General features: G+C 41.0%; 3 protein-coding genes across 5 annotated transcripts in view; 2 read left to right on the forward strand and 1 right to left on the reverse strand.

The window, feature by feature from the left end:
• CTNNAL1 (catenin alpha like 1) overlaps positions 1-1,261 on the forward strand; it is a 61,059-nt gene extending 59,798 nt beyond the window's left edge. The window contains exons 18-19 of the mRNA XM_019734180.3: positions 75-158; positions 293-1,261. Of these exons, the coding sequence (XP_019589739.2) occupies positions 75-158; positions 293-358 (150 nt within the window). The 3' untranslated portion in view covers positions 359-1,261. The remainder of the gene's footprint in view (positions 1-74; positions 159-292) is intronic.
• Positions 1,262-1,865: 604 nt separating this feature from the next.
• Positions 1,866-7,322, reverse strand: ABITRAM (actin binding transcription modulator). Its single transcript, XM_019734182.3, has 6 exons — positions 7,165-7,322; positions 6,014-6,065; positions 5,277-5,406; positions 3,224-3,300; positions 3,076-3,145; positions 1,866-2,975 (listed from the first exon to the last, which is right to left on the reverse strand). The coding sequence occupies exons 1-6, from the start codon at positions 7,241-7,243 to the stop codon at positions 2,838-2,840; spliced, it is 546 nt and encodes a 181-aa protein (XP_019589741.3). The 5' UTR covers positions 7,244-7,322; the 3' UTR covers positions 1,866-2,837.
• Positions 7,323-7,542: 220 nt separating this feature from the next.
• ELP1 (elongator acetyltransferase complex subunit 1) overlaps positions 7,543-17,942 on the forward strand; it is a 54,942-nt gene continuing 44,542 nt past the window's right edge. Inside the window, exons 1-7 of one of the 3 annotated variants that reach the window (XM_088793402.1) lie at positions 7,675-7,809; positions 10,341-10,380; positions 10,973-11,135; positions 11,928-12,080; positions 13,789-13,870; positions 14,685-14,765; positions 17,800-17,885. In XM_088793402.1, coding sequence (XP_088649528.1) covers positions 10,986-11,135; positions 11,928-12,080; positions 13,789-13,870; positions 14,685-14,765; positions 17,800-17,885 — 552 coding nt within the window. In that variant the 5' untranslated portion in view covers positions 7,675-7,809; positions 10,341-10,380; positions 10,973-10,985. Of the gene's footprint in view, positions 7,810-10,340; positions 10,381-10,969; positions 11,136-11,927; positions 12,081-13,788; positions 13,871-14,684; positions 14,766-17,799; positions 17,886-17,942 lie in introns of all 3 variants that reach the window. The other 2 variants (XM_019734212.3, XM_088793403.1) reach the window with 2 other exon arrangements.

Consider the following 17,942-nt stretch of genomic DNA (forward strand, 5'->3'; position numbering starts at 1 on the left):
TTTGTTATAAAACTACTGAATTTTGAAGTACCCCTTGTAAAATAATTTTATTTCTTTGCTTTTTGTCATTATAGGTTGATAAGTGTATTACAAAGACAAGATCCATGATGGCTATTTTGGTCCAGCTTCTCTCACTTTGCTTTAAGCTGCTGAAGAAGGTGAGACAGTTTTCCTAACTCAAACATTTTAAAATCTAGTTTAAAGGGCAACGCAAAAGAATATCATTATTATTTAATTTTGCAATTTTTATTTTGAGAGTAAAGCAGAAACTAATTGTCTTAACTCTTTCCAGCTTCAGATGGAAAACAACAGATGGGTTGCAGTGACAGATAAAAACTCCGTGGATGGTAAAACTTGAGAAACTTTTGAGGTCAGCTCTCCAGAACACCATGTGGCAAAGCTGACATTTTTAGAAAGCAAATGATCCTTTATATTTTCAGAAAGTCAGTAATTTTATAAAGAAAACAATACTGAAATCTTGCTTTATTTTCTGATCATGAAACTGATTGTGAAGCTTTTTGACAACTAATAAATGCCATGGTAGTTGCTAGAATTCTAACTGCAGTGTGATTTGAAAATGAGACATTGCCACTGGTAATGTTCTTGAAAAATGTCAAGCCAAAAATCCCAACTGTCTCAATGACAGTTTAATCCAAAGAAGCTGTTTTGAGTACGTGCTCACCTTAGCATATTTCACCTTCCTGTTGGTTCTTTAAGCTTATCATCTAGAACACTGAGGTTTCAGCAGAAAATAACACAGTAGTCTGGCTGAAAGTCGTTTTCCTTAAGCCTGTGGCCTCTTCAATCCCTCTGTCCATCAGCTGTGACTGAGCCTCTTGGCTGTCCTCTCCGTCGCAGGTCAACTATACCAGTGGCACACGGTTGTTCTCTAACAAGCATTTCATACAGCCCAGGCCCTCTGTTGAGATGCATGCACCTCCCCCATTCCCAAAAGCAGCGTCATGGCGCTCACTCCAAGGAATCCTGGAGGAACTCACTAGGGGACGGCTTTTAGTTCCAGTTCTAGCGGAGCTGGCCTGTCTGTGCTGAATATGAGTTGGAATCCGAAGCCTATCTCACCGGCTTAAAAAAATAGTTTTTCAACTGTCTTCTCAGTAGTGATCGCTGGAATGGAAGGTGTAAGACAATGATGGAACTAAGAAGCTGTTTAAAATAAATTCTGAATAAGCATACATTTTATACATGTACCTTTGAAACGTTCATTTTAAAACAAATAAACATCTTTCTTTAGTCTTTTTAATTGTAGGGTTTAAAGCTTTTCTTCTTGTTGGGTGGGGTTTTGATGGAAGGATCTGGTTTACAGGTTCTGCCCTTGTAACATAGTTAACTTTCTTTTGGACTCGTTTGATAGTACTTGTATCCCAAAGCTTTGAAATTCATTTTGAAATGTAATAGGTCATGTCAGTTACTAACTGGCAGTAGTTATAAATTACAATAGAAATAGTGAATGATGCGAGGTAATGTCAATGTAAATTAGATCTGTAATTCTTTTATATCTTTAGTGTCTTTGTTTTCTGACACCTTCGGGAATCAGCATGCTACTCAAACTAAGGATCTACGGGTTTGTGCTTCCATTTTCAGTTCACAGCAGTCAGTGAATCGAGGTTTGTAGAGTTACTACCCGTATCATGGCTGGTGGGCATACTTAGGGACAGTCATGCTGGCATTCAAGTGACAAGAAGTTTTTCTTGTGAGTCAAAAATAATTTTTAAATGTTACTGACCAAATACTTTTACATACCTGAAATGAGAATCTTCTCTGAAGTGCAATTGGGGATGAGGAAGGGATACCTTATACTTCAACAGCGTTAAGAGGATAGAGAACCAAGGAATTTACACATCAAGTGATTTCTTCTGTATTAAATGTTTTATTTAAAAGTACATGTATTGCAGCCCTTAAAGTGTAACAATTTTTAAAGTCCTTTTATTTAAAATTCATTGTAAATAAGTATACAATCAAACTATAAACTCGGAGTTTTTCGTTTTTCTGTTTAGTATAAATGATGTGAAAGCTTTTGTTCTATTCAAAGGCCTCTGGGTCTTTGAAATTACAGTAACTTCTTTGCTTGCTACCCTGTAACTAGGTAACTAGAGTGTCAGACTGAGTGACTACAATGTATGCACTGTATTATAATATTTCCAGGTTAGGAAAGCCCTTAGTATTTGTCAAAGCCTTGTCATGTGTCCCTTATTTAAGAAGCCAGTGTTACGGTTCTACTTTGTTTCCGAGAAGAAGGCCATCCCAGCGGCATGAGGGACTAGAGAATGTACACTCTACACTCTGCGTCTCCCCTACAATTTCAAGGGAAAAGGAGCTGGAGCTAAGGGGTGGGACTACACTTTTGGTCACACAGAAGCAGACTGGGTCAGAAAGGTCAGTTGTTCCTTTTCACTTCAAACTGATGGAAGACTGAGGTAAAAACAATTACCGGTAACCATGCCGTAATATTCAAATGGAAGTATGTTAAAATGGAGCATTTATTAATGGGTTACAGGATGATGGGTAAATTATTTTTACTTTGCTACTTAAAACTTTTGTCTTTTTCAGATTTTCCTCAAAGTACTTTGTTTTTAATCAGAAAAACATCCCTTGCTTCCCAGTTGTTAGAAAAGCAAAAGATGACCAGAGTAAGTACATGGCAGGGCAGATCTGGGAGGTTGAAGACAAAATGGGAATCAAGGCTTGTTATGCAAGACAAAGAAAGAAAACTAGGCCTCCCTGCAGATGGCTGGCTGGGAAGTATGCTTCTTCACATACGCTGGTTCTTCTCAGTGCACTGATCGAATGCCATGTTGCTTTTTATTCCATCTCAACCCTCATGATGTAGCTGTTGAGGCATTAATGCGTTTTACCATGACTTCTTCATACTGTTTTTGTGTCAGTAACCCTTCTGTTATGCTTTTACTTTCTTCAAATTTGGGCAACACAACTGCAATGTAGCCTTCAGTGGATGGCTAGAAAGGAAATAGAACATTTAGTACTACCAAATGACAAAAATTAGATAAAAAGTATGTGGATGGGCTCATACTCCCCAACCCTGCTCCCCGCTTTTACCTTCTCTTGAAGAATAGATGGCTTATGGAGAATGTTTTCATTCACTTCCATCAATCGTCCTCTAACACAGCTATTTAAAAAAGAATTGTATTGAAGAAAAAGATTACCTTGTTTATTTCTCCTAAATTGTGGGTAAAAAGTAACTCACCTTGATATGGTGTATTCTTCTCCATCTGAGCAGTAAATCTTACACAGAGGTGCAAGTTCTGTTAGAAACTGTGCCCCCTGATAATAAAAGGGGAGAAGTAATTAACTGATGTACATTTTCACCTTCCTCTGAGTGGCAGCTCTCAATATTATAATAGGACATAATCCTGAAATCAGTATTTTAAATAAAAATGACTTAAGTACAGAAAAACATTTATATAAGTGCCTGCTATGGGCCAGGTACCATCCTAGGCTCTAGGGGGAAATGCAGACTAAAACACATGTGATAATAGGTAGTTTAAAGATTAAGGGTATATTTTATTAACTTTAAATGAGAAAGTTGCATATAGTTAGGTATAAAGATTTCAAAGTTATAGGAAAATCCATCAATAATAATGGAAAATTCAACATGACAGAGCATGACATCAATATTGTATGTACAAAGTTTGTTTCATTAAAATTCCTACCTTATTTTCACATTAGAATTTAATAAAGGAGCTTCTACATTAGGCTGAATTACTAAGACGATTTGAAGAAGGGCTATTTTTCTAATTAAAAAGAAATGAACTTTGAGGAAATTTGGGAAAACAAAAACGTTTTAAGTAGAAAATAAGAATAATTTACTTATTATCCTATAACCCAGAAGGAAATACTACATTTTGACATATCTGTTTGAATGCTATGGCATCGTTATTGTTTCATGGTTACTGTACTATACTCTGTGGAGGTATCTGGGGAGTTTTTGACACATACCTACAAGGAGGCTCATGGGAAACTTGATGCAAGCATGTCTCATGTGTTGCTTTTTTCCCCAAGAATTTTCCTATAGTGAATATAGGCATTGGAGGTCAAAGATGCTATTCCTTATGATCTCTACCACTCAAAACATTGTTAGACAACATTCACATATTGCCACATTGGCTTCACGCCTTTGCATGTAGGCACTTCACTTCAAAATACTAGTCTGTGTGGTTCCCCCTTTGGGAGGAGGGGTTGGGGATTCATCACAGAGTTTGTCTACCACTAGGACTGTGTCAAAAGAGCAGAAATGTTTGGGCTCCTTTTTATCACCTCCTTTGGTAGAATAAATGATTGACAGTGCTGAGATCCAATCAAAGCTTATCTGTAGTGGGTTCCACTTGCAGGTCCCTCTCTCTTCTTCAGTAGTAACAACAACATTACTATTTTGGAAAAAGACTTATCAGGAACTTCAAAGAACTTCACAAGCACTAATTGTTTTACTTGTAATTTGTAGACTTTATCTTTTAAAAATGGTCCATGCTTTTCTAAGTCCCTGTACTTCCTGAATGAGGAAAAATCAATAACCATAAGGCAATTATTAGAAGATTTCAGGCCTACAAAAGGGAGTATAAGCAAGTATCTCCTAGAACAGTGAGGGTCATTAGCAGAAATTCTTAGTATGAACTCAGTAAATGAAAGACCTAAATCATCCACTATGATGGATCCACCAGAAGTGGATCTTTTAATAAAATGTGTCCATCCTGCCTAAAGGTGTAGAGGGTAGAGATGACATTTTGTTCAGCTGAGCACTGTGTGAAGGTGGAGGGTATGTTCAGATGTGTGTTAAATTGGCAACCATTAAGGAATGGAAAAGGCTAAGGAGCGTGTACTGTATATTTTTTCAGATGAATAGTTTCTGAGGAAATTTATTTTTCTTTTTAATTTACATGTGAAAATATATGGTAAAGAGTTGGTCACCTAAATTTTATAGAACTCAAAATACAGGCTTAATAAAACTTGAAGGGACAAAATATCTCATTATATTGGCATTCGAGTTGTCCTTTCACAGACCCAACTTCCTCATCCTCAGGATAACAAGGTGGTGGTACACAACCTAAAACGACAGATCCTACATCGCCTGACAGACCTTCTTTTTTTCATCTGAGAATTTCTGTGGGGTTAAAATATTCTTAAGATCAGCACCTCAAACTGCCAAGGAAATATGCTGAGCACATGTCATTGGATTCTAAGACTGACTGGATCTATCATTATTATGATACGGAGGATTTACGTAGAGAATTATAGGAACATACCCGCTTAAATTTCCCGGAGACCTTGTTCTGAAGTCTGCTACAGTTGGTACTGATTTGATAGGAAATGCTTTTAATGGTTTTTCCACTTTGAAGAACTGGATGTGATCCTGCCAACGTAATGACACATATTCTACAAGGAGCAAAAATTGATCCTGTATTATTGCTTTGTATAATTCTTCCTGATACAACACAGTATTCCTACTGGCACAAGAGTATCTGAATTGACATTTGTTTAGTTAAGCTATCGTTTCTCCCCATTTTCCCCTGGTTATTGTCGGAGCTTACCTGTAAAAGGGAATGCAATAATAAAATAGACGAAAATGGGGTTGAATTTCCTTCCCAGAGAAGGAAACAGCACCTGGGGTCTTTGGGTAGCACTGAGGTGGAAGAGAGCGAAGTAAAGCATGCTTGTATGTACAGGACACCGCCTAGGCCTTTACCCTAGCACTGTCCATAGGCTCTGGCCATTCAGTGCTTAGGCACAGGCTGGTGACTTCAGGCAGTAGCTGACTGAGGATGTGGTGGTTCAGTTGGGTATGTGGGTAATCAAGTTTGTTTAGAGTGAGTGGACAGTAAGACGCTCATTCTTGTCAATCAAACTCCTATAATAAATAATACTATTTCAACACAGTGGAAGATAATCATTTATTGAACGTTGGTTCAACACAGGACCATACCAGCCTGTAATACCAGAAAACAAATTTTTTTTGATAATTTCAAACTCCCAATTTGCTTACCGGTTAGAGTGCTGTAGTATACAGTGGTCCTCACAGGGTTTTCCTTTGACATCTAGAAGAATGAATGAGTCTGTTAGTTGTAGAGTCAATATTTACTACCACTGGGTAGTACTGTCTCTGGTTTATAGAGACAGTTAATTATGAAGATTGTACACATACTGATCACATTACTCAAACAGATATGCCTAAAAGACTTGCTATAATGTATTTGAAGAGACCTGGCCCAGACCTGGAATCATTCATTCAATGTTAAAGTGATTAACTCTTTGTTCCATCTTATTTTATCCTTACCTTAAAATAAGAACACTCACTATTTCTATTAGAAAAATGCAATTAGCAATGCATTCTTTATGTAATACGGTAGTGTATGTTTTCTTGGTCAATTTTAGAGTGACTAACTCCTCCTAGTTTGCCGAGGACTGTCCCGGTGTTAGCGCTGAATGTCTCGGATTCCAGGGAAACCCCTCAGTCCTGGGTAAACTGGGAAGGTCGCCCTAAAATTGGCTAATAAAACGTATACTGCAGTATTTTTTTTTTAAATGAGTGCACCTATTATCCCTGAAAGAGAGCAAGTAGGAGTTAGGAGGGTCCCCAACGATGCTCCCACCACATATTTACTGGGTACACAAAAAGTACAACAGAATACCTACTTAGTAAGTGGCAAATGTTTAACACCGGCGGCTTCTCTTTAAACTGTTAGCGTCTGCTTTCCAAATGCTTCTATTCTAACCCACGTTCTTCTCTCCATCCCTACAGCCTCTTAGTTTCGACCTGACCATTTAAATCATTTTATAGATTGCCATTCCTTTAGGATAGTGCCCCTCAAATCCTTTCAGGCACTCAGGAGCGTGGAATCCAGCCCCTGCCTACCTCGGGGCCTCCCCTTGGACTGACTACCATCCTCCCGCACATCCCATCCTGGAATTCGCACAGCACTCGCCAGCCCCCAAATTCGCCCTGCTGCATTTCAGTCCTCCATGCCTTTTAAAATGCCCATTCCCTTGGCTTAGAGGGCAACAGAGAGGTCCTTCTTCCTTGTACTGGGGGAGGAAGCGCCGGGGACAGCGCGCGTGGCTTAGGATGTGTCACCATAATCCCTATAGCATCAGGCCAATGTGGCCGAGGAGAGACGGACATCATTCCCCACTTACCCGCTTTGTACCAGCGAGTGAAGTACCGATCCACAAGCGACGGCACCGCAGGCTCAGCCGCCACAGGCTCGGTAGCCATGGCGACCTCCCGCGCCGCCACCTCCGCCCTCGGAGACCCGAGTGCTTCCTCCGTGCAGGCCGGGGAGGAGGGTGTCCTTCCGGCGCGCTGCTCGCCTCGTGCGCACGCGCGCTGCTCGCCTGGCCCTGAGGGCTCCGCCCACCGGCGCCAATTACGGGGCTTTAGGGTTGACGTCAAAGAGCAGATGAAATACAATAGGCTGGGCCGAGGAGCGTAGAGATAGGGGTTGGTCAGCGCAGCTTCTCCCCTTTCCCCTCCCCCCCGTTGGAGCTACCCTCCGGCCACGCCCCCTCCGCCTAGTGACGCCACTCCCGCGCCGCTCGGCGTGTGTCCCGTCTGTCTTGCTAGCTCGTTCTCTTCCCACCCGCTTCGGCTCCGTCGGGCTCAGCCACTGCCGCCGGAGGTGTAGCGGCCGGGAGGCCCAGAGCGCGCCGCGAGAGCCCCTGAGCCGGGGACCGAGGGAGGCGCGTGCGCAGCCCCGGGCGGCCTCCGGGAGGCCTGCAGCGCGTGGCCCGGGAGGCGAGGGAGGACGCCCCGCCGTTTGGGAGTCCTCAGAGCTCGGCGCGGTGAGCGTTCAAGCGACCCATCCCGGGTGGGGACACTGTCCGCTAGCGGTGGTTTTGATGAAGGGGAACCCCGAGCGCGCAACCTCTGCCTGCTGCAGGCCTGGGAGTGGAGTGCGTCGCGACCACCTCTGCCCTCGAGCCTTAAGTTCTCTTTCGGCAGGCTTGTCACCGCTGCACCTGCAGCCATGGGCGGGGTGGGGCGCTCTGCTCCACAGCTGCGCACTTAGCGGATTCCTTGCAGGTGTGGACAGTAGCGCTGAAAGCGAATCCCTTAATACATGACAAGATGATGCTTGTTCGAGAGAGGTTCGAAAACTGTTTTGCAGGTCCCTCCTCGTGTCTGCGACTTTTTCGTGGAGAGCTTGTCCCCTGTGCTTCTCCATCTAATGTGTATTATGTGGCCCTCACCACCGTTAAGCTGTGACTTCCGTGGAGGCAATGACAGAGTCATCTCTTGTCTTCAGATCCTAGTACTTAGCAAGTGCTCAGTATGTGTTTGACGTAGGCCACAGGCGGGAATGTAGGATTCATTAGCTGCTGTGTAAAGGATTCAAGCTGTATATTGACAGCCATGGGAGTAACCAGTGAATAGTTTAATATGAAGAAAGTGTGAGCAAAAAGTACGCAAAGACACGTTTTCAGTTTAGGGAACAGAGAGAGTGGCAATGCCATGCCCCCAAATAACGGAAACTCATTTGGTGGGAAAATAGCAAGTCCTTTGTTTTCCAGGTTGCATTTTGATTGCTTGTGAGACATCCTTGTGATAACGTCAGGAGGTCAAAAATGTGTGTTTAGTGTCCAGTTTGGGGAGTCAGGGCTAGACATTTAGATAAAGTCAGCATATTAGTGATCTGCCTGGTACGGGTAGTCATGGGTGTGATAATTAGCCAAGAGGCAGATGAAACAGCAAGAGAAAAAAATGGAGAAGTTGTCAGAAATTTTGGAGATTAGGATTGATCTCTGGTGTGGAGAGATCCTTCGCACACATAAGGGCTGAGAAAAATTGAATTGTTAACGGGTGGGGAGTTGGAGATTGCAGATGTAAAAGAACGGATACTAATAATAAGCCAAAGGGGAGTTTGGAGGATACTCCTTTCCTAGCCTCGCAGAGGAGTTAGGACACCTCTTAGAAGATAAGGGAATAAGGTTGATGATGGGTGTGAAAGTTTAGAGAAGTTCTTTTAGAGACAGAGAGTTGGGGAGAAGGTAGATAAATGACGATGTCATCTTGGCCTGTGATTCTGAAAGTCCAGGGATAGAAGAATTCAGGTTGTTTGCTGTTTGTCAGTCAGGGTCCAGTCAGGAAAGTAGAAACCACACATTAACAGAATTTAATGTGAAAAACTGGTTAAATAGTTGTTGGAGGAACAAAAAGGTAACAGTGAGATAACATAAAAGGTAAACTGATGGAAGTAGTTACAACACTTAGCTAGGGTTGGGGATCCAAACAAGGGAAGCCTATGGGATTGTCATGGCCTAAACTTGGAGGAGAGGCATTGTAAAGATGGGACTCAGACTTCTGGTGTTGATACCTCCAGAATTCAGAGGGGGAGCCCCGAGTTGCTGGACTTCAGATGTCTGGAGAGGGCCTGCCTGGTTAGTACCCCTGGAGATGGGGGTGATGAGGCTGGTCCTGGGAATGTTAGAGACTGGGACCAAGGGCCCCTGTAAGGATGGAAGCCCGTTGCTGGGGTGACAGTGACAGGAGCAGCAAGAGGGAAAAGTGAGTCCTTAGCTCCCCAGCTGCCTGGGGTCCATGGACCTTAGGGCTTCACAGGTTGTTGGTGAATAGAATCCAAGTTCACAGGGAGGGATGTGAAGTTATTTTTATGATCTGGTCATGGCAGCAGTAACAGCATGAATATTAGATAAACCAGCGTGAAAGACTGCCAGGAAACTACACATCCAGCCCCCTGTGGCCTGTCCTTATTTCTTGCGTCTCTATCCCTTACTTATTCCCCTCTAGGCCAGACTTGCCAGGCATTCTTTCATCTCAAATCTATGTACCCATCTCTCAAATCTACCCATTCTTTCAGATCTATGTCAGTGGTCATGTTTATGACGTTTGAAGATGAAAGAGATATGACTTTTATATGCTTTATATAATTTTATATGCTTTCTATATAGAATTAGATGTAAATTTAAAACCTGCATGGTGTAATATAGGTTCAAATAATTTCCAGAAGTGTTGAATATACACGTCACCAAAACATAAAAAAACATTGTCTGCCTTGATTTTCTACCTTACTCCCACTGTGAGGTTTTGCCTTCCTCTTAACCCATGTTATATGTTGTAACATTTGTGTTATACTTAATATTATCTGCTGTGTAGGAGGATTAACTCTATTTTTTCAATGTAATATGTATGAAATGCCAAGATGAAAGATTTTACCTTGGATTATGGTGACATTGAAGCCAGTGTGGTCTGTGTAATTGTTACCCCTAACAGAACTTAGGGACTTCCAGTTACAAAACCTTAAAGGATCTGAATATATATCCAGTACATTAACATTTGTTTTTCTCCTGCTTAGATAATATGCATTAAAGCAAGTCTGATTTTGCCAGACCAAAGTAAGTTTCCTATTTATCATTCTTTTCTCAGCGTGCTATTGCACTGGTGAAAACCAGGCCAAGAAAGTGGAGTTACGTGAAATAGTTATATCAGGTCATCGAGCTCCCCAAATGGAGGTCATCGTTTTGAAGTAAACTGTTATATTTTTACAGTGTCTTATTTTCCCCCTTAGAAGAGTAAATACTTAACACTTATTTCTATTTTTGATTTGAATTTTAAGTTTTTTAATGAATGTATAAAGTCAGTTTATAAATAAACGTACCTGGTGATATTAAAGTAATTTTATTACAGATTTTTTCAAACATATGTATATGTATATATATACGTGTATGTGTGTGTGTGTATATATATATATATATATATATATATGTGTGTGTGTGTGTGTGTGTGTGTTTGTGTGTATGTGTATGGATTTTATATGATTTCAAAAATTTATCAGGTTATAAAGACATCCTCAATATTAAAAAATGAAATGCTTTCCCATTCATTTTGTTCTTTCCAACTTTCCTGAGGAATAACTGATGTTAAATCTTTTTCTCTCTGAGAAATGAATGCTTGCTTCATCCAGGGGTATTTGTACCTTTCTTTCAGGAATCGCTTCATCATGAGAAATCTAAAATTATTTCGGACCCAGGAGTTCAGGGATATTCAGGTTCCGGGGAAACCTCAGTGCTTCTCTCTCCGGTCTGAACAGGGAACAGTGATTATTGGCTCAGAATATGGACTGATAGAAGTGGACCCTGTCACAAGAGAAGTGAGTCGTTTCTGGAGAACGCTAGTACTTGGCATGACTGTTGACTTGTCTTTTTCCAAACTTGCTTCCTTAGATAGTTTATCTTCACTGAATTTGTATCCTCCTAAATGAGCACTTCCTTTGCTTTATACTGATATCATATTAGACGTAACTTAAATAGTAACCTACCTTTAACTTTGCTGCTGATTTAAATCTGAGTTGGCAAAACTCTGACCTTGTATTTTGTTTTTGTGCCCTACATTATTTTACACTTTCTACCATATACTGTTTATAACAGTGGTGCTCAAACTGGGGACGCAAATGAAAATTGCCTTGTTAAAACGATATTACAACCTTATCCCATACCAAGTAAATCAGAATCTTCACTGCTGGATCCTGAGCATGCGTATATATTTAAAAGCTCTTTGGGTTGATTCTAGTATCTTCCCTTCATTATATTTGGCTACTAATGTATTTTAGGTGATTACATTCTTAGTCCCTTTTCCCCATATTATAGAAATCTTAGCAAACCATAGTTACTGTCTTTTTATTGGACGTTTAAAGACACCAGGCTTTTTGTTTTTGTTTTGTGTTTGCTTGGCAAAAAGTTTGCATTAACTATTTTTCTTCGTTAGAGATAATAAGGCTGTGAGATTTCGCAAATGAAAGTTTGGATTTTAATCTAGAGAAAACATTTTGAAAGCTTCTATATTATAAAATAAGCATTAAAAAGTATTTTATTTCTGGATATATTATGAATTGTTCTTGAAAGTAGATTCACTTAATTTGCTTATGTGTTTGTTTTGTTGACAGGTGAAAAATGAAATTTCTTTAGTGGCAGAAGGCTTTCTCCCGGAGGATGGAAGTGGCTGCCTTGTTGGTATTCAGGACGTGCTGGATCAGGAGTCTGTGTGTGTGGCCACATCCTCTGGAGACGTCATACTTTGCAATCTCAGCACACACCAGGTACAGTGGAAGAGTCCAGTGAAGAGTAAATCTCAAGTGTCCTCAAATAAGTCCTTGTTTTGCGTAAAAGTTTAAAAAATCAGGAACCATACTATTTAAGCATGTTGCAAATTAGCATCTTGGCATTATATATTGCTTTTCAAAACAAAATTGTTGGTATGGCTCTAGCTATATTTTGGGATTCTTCTAAAACTCAGTTTTGTCTACTGCACCTATTAACCAGAACAATTACAATATTAAAAAACAAAAACAGAAAAACCTGGCCATTCTTGTAAGGTGTAGCTCACCCCTTACCAAAATCTGATCCCAAGTTGTAACTTACATTTCTCAATTAGGAAGTCTTTGAAATGCTTATATGGCTCTTGTTTTCTATTATGGATGCTGTTTGAGCCTTTCATTGAGGGCTAACTTCAGAGTCCCTCTACTACAGGTACTACAGTAATGTGTGGTTTCTGTGCACTGTGTACATATTTATGGCTACCAGGGGAGACAAATTTCAACCATTTGCCTCTTTCTCTAGCATAAGGTTGAATTTCCAGATTTCTGTCCTTACCTTCTTAACAGCAAGAGTTTCACACTAAAATTGCCTGATTCTTTTTAAACTTCTCTGATTACTCCATTAGTTATGATCTCTAACACTGATTGTGCAACAAGTGTTACTAATAATATAATAATAATAATAATAGCAGCTGACATTTATTAAGTGTTTACAATATGCCAGGTACTTTTTCAAGTGCTTTTCATGCAAATCTTCACCGTATGAGGTAGATTGCTGTTTTCCCATTCTTAAGAAGAGGAAATTGAGGCACAAAAAGTTAAGTAAGTATGCCAAGGTTATACAGTCATCAGAGGGGATTTGAACCCTGGCAGTCTGAATCTGGCACCTTTGCTTTTAACCATTCCATTTAATGCAGTAATAAATCTTAATTCATGGTGAGAAATACCAAAGCTGTGAAGTACAACTTACCTAGTATTTTTTTATATTTAAAAGGTATGCTTTTACTTTCAAAACATTTCGTAGAAGTTTTTCCTATTACTGAGCTTCTCTAGTTTATTGATCTCCATCAGTGGTGCTGGTCCTCCCTATTTGTGACTTCTCAATGTCTGCAAGACAGCATCCATGTTCCTTTTGTGCCTTTTAACACCTTTCACTGTTCCTCAAATCCCTTTTAGCCTCTCCCACCCATCATTCCTGTGTATATGTATAATTTATGCTCTACTTGCAGCTGATTCTTAACTGCTCTTCTCATAACTTGTGCCTCAACACTGTACACACACACACACACACACACACACACACACACACACACACACACACACACAATCTCTTTTGCCTGGCCCGAATACTACCCCGAAGGCCACCTTTTTCAGGAAAGCTTTCCTGGACTCTCTTAGGCTATTTGTGAGTCCCTGTTCTGAGCCCCCACTTAATTCCTAAAGACCTCAGTTTTAGCCCTAATCCCACTGTAGAGTCCATTTTTCATCTCCTTCATGAGACAACTCAGGGAGGAGTGGAGTGGCAATAGTCAATTTCCAGTCCCTATACCCTGTGTCATGCCTAGTTACTTAATACCTGATACTGAATAAATGTTTATTGATCAAACTCACATTTGTGTGTTCTGCTTTTAATTGTTTTGAGTAAGGTTTTGGTAAATATTTATGGAGACAGTAGTGTTTTGAAATCTCCCTTATAATTTTTCTGTCCCAGCTGGAATGTGTTGGGAGTGTAGCCAGTGGTATTTCTGTCATGAGTTGGAGTCCTGACCAAGAACTGGTGCTTATTGCTACAGGTAAGTTTGTCATTGATCCCTAACTCTGACTGTCATAAAATACGACTCCTGACATCTTACAACCTTAAGTTCTGAGCTGCTTAGAGTTCAAAACTTTTGTTTGAACAGTGATAACAGTTTATAATCTAGAGGGGATGTAGTCTGTTTCACGGCAGTTTTACCTCTTAAAATGTTATTAAAAGTTGTTTCGTGTAACTTTTTCAATCTTTGAAGCTGAGACACAAAGTCATAAAAGTTGGAGAGACTCCTAAGTCCATAGTTGTAGTTAAAATGTCAGCAGTATTTATTTTAACCTATTCTAAGAGGAATTGCTATATAAACAGATTCTAAAGCTCCTTTTACAACTCTTTTAAGAGGTCTTACAAACTCTTAAAAAATGCTTTCTTTTTTCCCTTTAAGTGTCTTTATTTCACATGAGTTTCTGTAAACTAGTATCCCGATGAGGTATATGTTTGAAGAGATATCTTGGTGACTAAAGTGTTGAAGTTAGTGGAGGAGGGCTATGTCAGCTTTTATGTTAACCTTACGTACGTAAATAGCTGAGACTAAGCACCATGTGACTTATCTAGTCAGAGCGCGCGTGCGTTCTCTCTCTCTCTCTCTCTCCCTCTTTCTCTCTCTCTCTCTCTCTCTCTCTCTCTCTCTCTCTCTCTCTCTGTTAAATGAGAGTCAAAACATTTTGAATGAATTCTGTGTACCCTGTTCTAACTAAACTCCTCCACTCCAGCTCTGTAGCTTCCAGTGCCATAGATACTTACGAAATGGCAAGTTTGTTACATGAAAACAAAATAATTCTTGTTTGTGCCCCTCTAAGGTCAACAGACCCTAGTTATGATGACAAAAGACTTTGAACCAATCATGGAACAGCAGATCCACCAGGATGATTTTGGGGAAAGTGAGTATAGCTTTGTTTGAAACATTTTGTGATCTGAAGTTCTTTCAGGTTTGATCATTTTCTTGCACAGTAATACCCATGTCATAAATCCAAAGAACTGTGAAACTCAAGCCCCCATTTATTAAATATCAGATAGCCCATCCCAGATCTTAAAAGGCATACCTCTGCTGCCTCTCCAGGTCTGAGAGTTGGTTTGTCAGTAAGCTGGGGGATAGACATGTGCTTAGGGTCACTTAGATAGTTGTTGCCCAAACCCCAGGAAAGGCTTGGGCTGCGGGTTAAGGAAAGGGACTGTATACGAGCTAGAACAAGGAGAACATTCCTGGGATACAATTTTGGGGAGAAAACAAGAAAGGTGAGAGAGAAGGCTGATGTTTGTTCTTACTGGCTAGACCTGAATCTGTATTTTCTTGGGAGCCATCAGATTGTTTTCTTACCAAGACCTAGCTGAGGTGATTTGGGCGTTAAGACTGTGGGAGTATTGAAGGGGGAGAAGATACTTATTGAGTATAAGAAGCTCTGGCCAACTTGCGGCTACCACATCGCTGGCCTGACTCAGGAGAGGGATGAAAGAGAAGGTATTTTAACTTTTGCTGAGGTGCAACCTCATGCCATCTTGTTCCACCAACTCTGAGAAATCATGTAGAAACAGCCACTCATTTATTCACTCAAAAATAATTTACTTGTTCAGTAATAATTTCTGAGTAGGTATGAACCCAGCAGGGTGTTTGGTGCAGTAGATAATTTGACCTTTCAAGAGTCCCATTAGTTTAGTAATAATTTAAAGTGCAGGTATTAGGGTAGCACAAGGGAAGGAAGAGAGTAATGGAGAGGGAAGACTTCTCAGGGGAGGCCAACTTGAGCTGAGTCTTGGCTGAATTGGTGTTGTGTAGATGAGGGTTGAGTTAATCTATCCCAAGGCAGGATTGTTTCATAGAAGCCTTTGACACATCATGGCTTATTCAGGCAACTGTGAGTACTTAAGCATTGCTGGGTGGGAGGACAGAGTATGGAATGAAATGGATTTTGTATGGAGTATGGATTTTGATCAAGTTTGGCAGGGAATTTGGACATTGAGTTATAGGTGATCAGCCATTAAAGGTTTTAATGATGCAAGATTGAGTGATTGATTAATAGGTACAGAGAGAAGAGGCAGGGTGGTCTTAGAAGGTTGCCATAGGAATCCAGGTGTGAGATAAGGTGGGTGTGGGGAAAAATTTGATTGTCAATGAGGATGGGAGTACATTTTTTGTAATTATCTGAGAATCTTTTTTGGAATATATGGGCGTGTTTCCCCTCTTGCCCTAGCCAGTGGAAAAATACCAGTTTAGGTAGTGAAATAAATAGGTTTTGGGTATGTAAGGTGAAGAAGAGAGAGTTTAGTGGACTCCAGCGGGAAGCTCAGGTGGTGGGAATAAAGATGCCAGTATCTGAGAGGGAAGGTGGGGAAGTGCTGGTTTGTAAGGCAAAGGTAGTGAGTTCTGTTTGGGATTTGTTGAAGGGCCATATAGGATCATCATGTGAAGTAGGAAAATACAAGGGGCTGAATCATTGGCGGGTAGGGAATCTTGGCAATCTTGGGAGTAGATGCACTTGCTCAAGGAACAGGTATGGTGCTGGAAGAGAGCAGGTAGGACCCAGGGTGGAGCTCCGGGGCATCCAGCTTTGAGGATCGTCAGAGAGAGAGTAACCAGCACGCCTTTGTGTGGGTTCGTGCCCTGGGCCTGGCTAATCCCACTGACTTTTTCAGAAGAAGCCTAATAGAGTAAATCAAGGGAGAGGAGGAGTCCAAGTTAGGGGCTTAGGTCTTAGAATGTACAAAACCGTTCCTCTCGGGAGTGGTGAATAAATATTTTTCCTCTAACCCAGGGGTCAACAAACTTGCTCTGTAATGAGCTAGACGGTAAGTATTTACAGCTTTTCAGGCAGTGTGGTCTCTATTGCAACTACTCGATTTTGCTCTTATAGTATAAAAGCAGTTGTAGAAAATATGTAGAGGGATGGGCACCGCTGTGTTCTAATCAAAGTTGCTTCGTCAAAGCAGACGCAGGCTGTAGTTTGCTGATCCCTGCTGGAGCCCCATCTCTTAACTGTCTGACCCCAGTGGAAAGTTCCTCTTGCTTCACGCTTGGTCCTGTACCTCTGTGGAAATGGGGATAGCAGCCCAGGGGTGTGCACCAGGGTAGGCAGTGCTTTTTGTACCCAGCAGCAGGTATGCTTTGAGGTACTGTGGTACTTGGATGTGCCCATGCGGAGCACACAGAAAATGGTCATGCTGACCCACAATTTATAGGAATTATGAACAGCCCCGCTTCTTCAGAATCAGAGTCAATGGCAGGAGGGAAGTACTGGATCCTGAACCTGGCTGGTGCTTTCTGGGACATCTCTGCAGTACCTGTTGCAGGTGGATGCCAGATCCTACCTCCAGGAACAGAAGGGCTGCATTGTTTGAGCAGCTCTGACTTTATATTTTATGTAAGAGAAGCATTGTGACTTAGAAAGAACCTCAGCCTAGAAGGCAGACACCCTGTGTTCTAATTTTGGCCTCTGCCACTAGGAGGTCTCAGTCTCTGCCTATATGAGAAGTTAAATTCTATAATCTACAGCCCCTCCCACCACTCACTGGGAGGTAGATATATTTAGTGGATTGAACGCTTAGAATTTTATTTCCAGCTCTTGTTTTGAGTTTTGTGTTTTGTTATTCATGGATATAGCATGTGAATTCTTCATGTTTCATTTTTGTTACTTGCAAAGTGGGGATTCTGACGGTCATCAGGGGACTGTGGACTATACATGGTGGCAGGGAAGCTCTTTCCAAAATAAGGGCATTTCAAAGTCTTCAAAATCACTGTGGCGTATCATATGGAACATAGGTTTTTCCAATATTGACTGCTGGTCAATTTATTGAGAGGTCTCAGAGGACCCAAGTAATTACCAGTCCCTAACTTCTTGAAGAGTAGCAATGAAAGTGCTTTTATTTCATTTCATTTAGCTTACTGGTTGTCTTGCCTGTTCTCCATCAATTGTTGTCTAGGCAAATTTATCACTGTTGGATGGGGCAGGAAGGAGACGCAGTTCCATGGATCAGAAGGCAGGCAAGCAGCCTTTCAGATGCAAATGGTAAGGTTGGGCTGATGGATAAAGAAACTTGATTGGAACCATAGAAGTCCTGCCACC

This window comes from Rhinolophus sinicus, chromosome 16 (genome assembly GCF_057876585.1).
Source record: "Rhinolophus sinicus isolate RSI-liver-muscle chromosome 16, RSI-T2T, whole genome shotgun sequence".
NCBI classification, from domain to species: Eukaryota; Metazoa; Chordata; class Mammalia; order Chiroptera; family Rhinolophidae; genus Rhinolophus; species Rhinolophus sinicus.

Excerpts from the sequence above, each read along its gene's own strand:
- ABITRAM (XM_019734182.3), bottom strand. The coding sequence starts at position 7,243 with ATGGCTACCGAGCCTGTGGCGGCTGAGCCTGCGGTGCCGTCGCTTGTG. Across the intron at positions 6,066-7,164 it reads CACTCGCTGGTACAAAGCGG|ATGTCAAAGGAAAACCCTGT; the intron begins GTAAGTGGGGAA and ends TCATTCTTCTAG. Across the intron at positions 3,146-3,223 it reads GAAGAATACACCATATCAAG|CTGTGTTAGAGGACGATTGA; the intron begins GTGAGTTACTTT and ends TTTTTTAAATAG.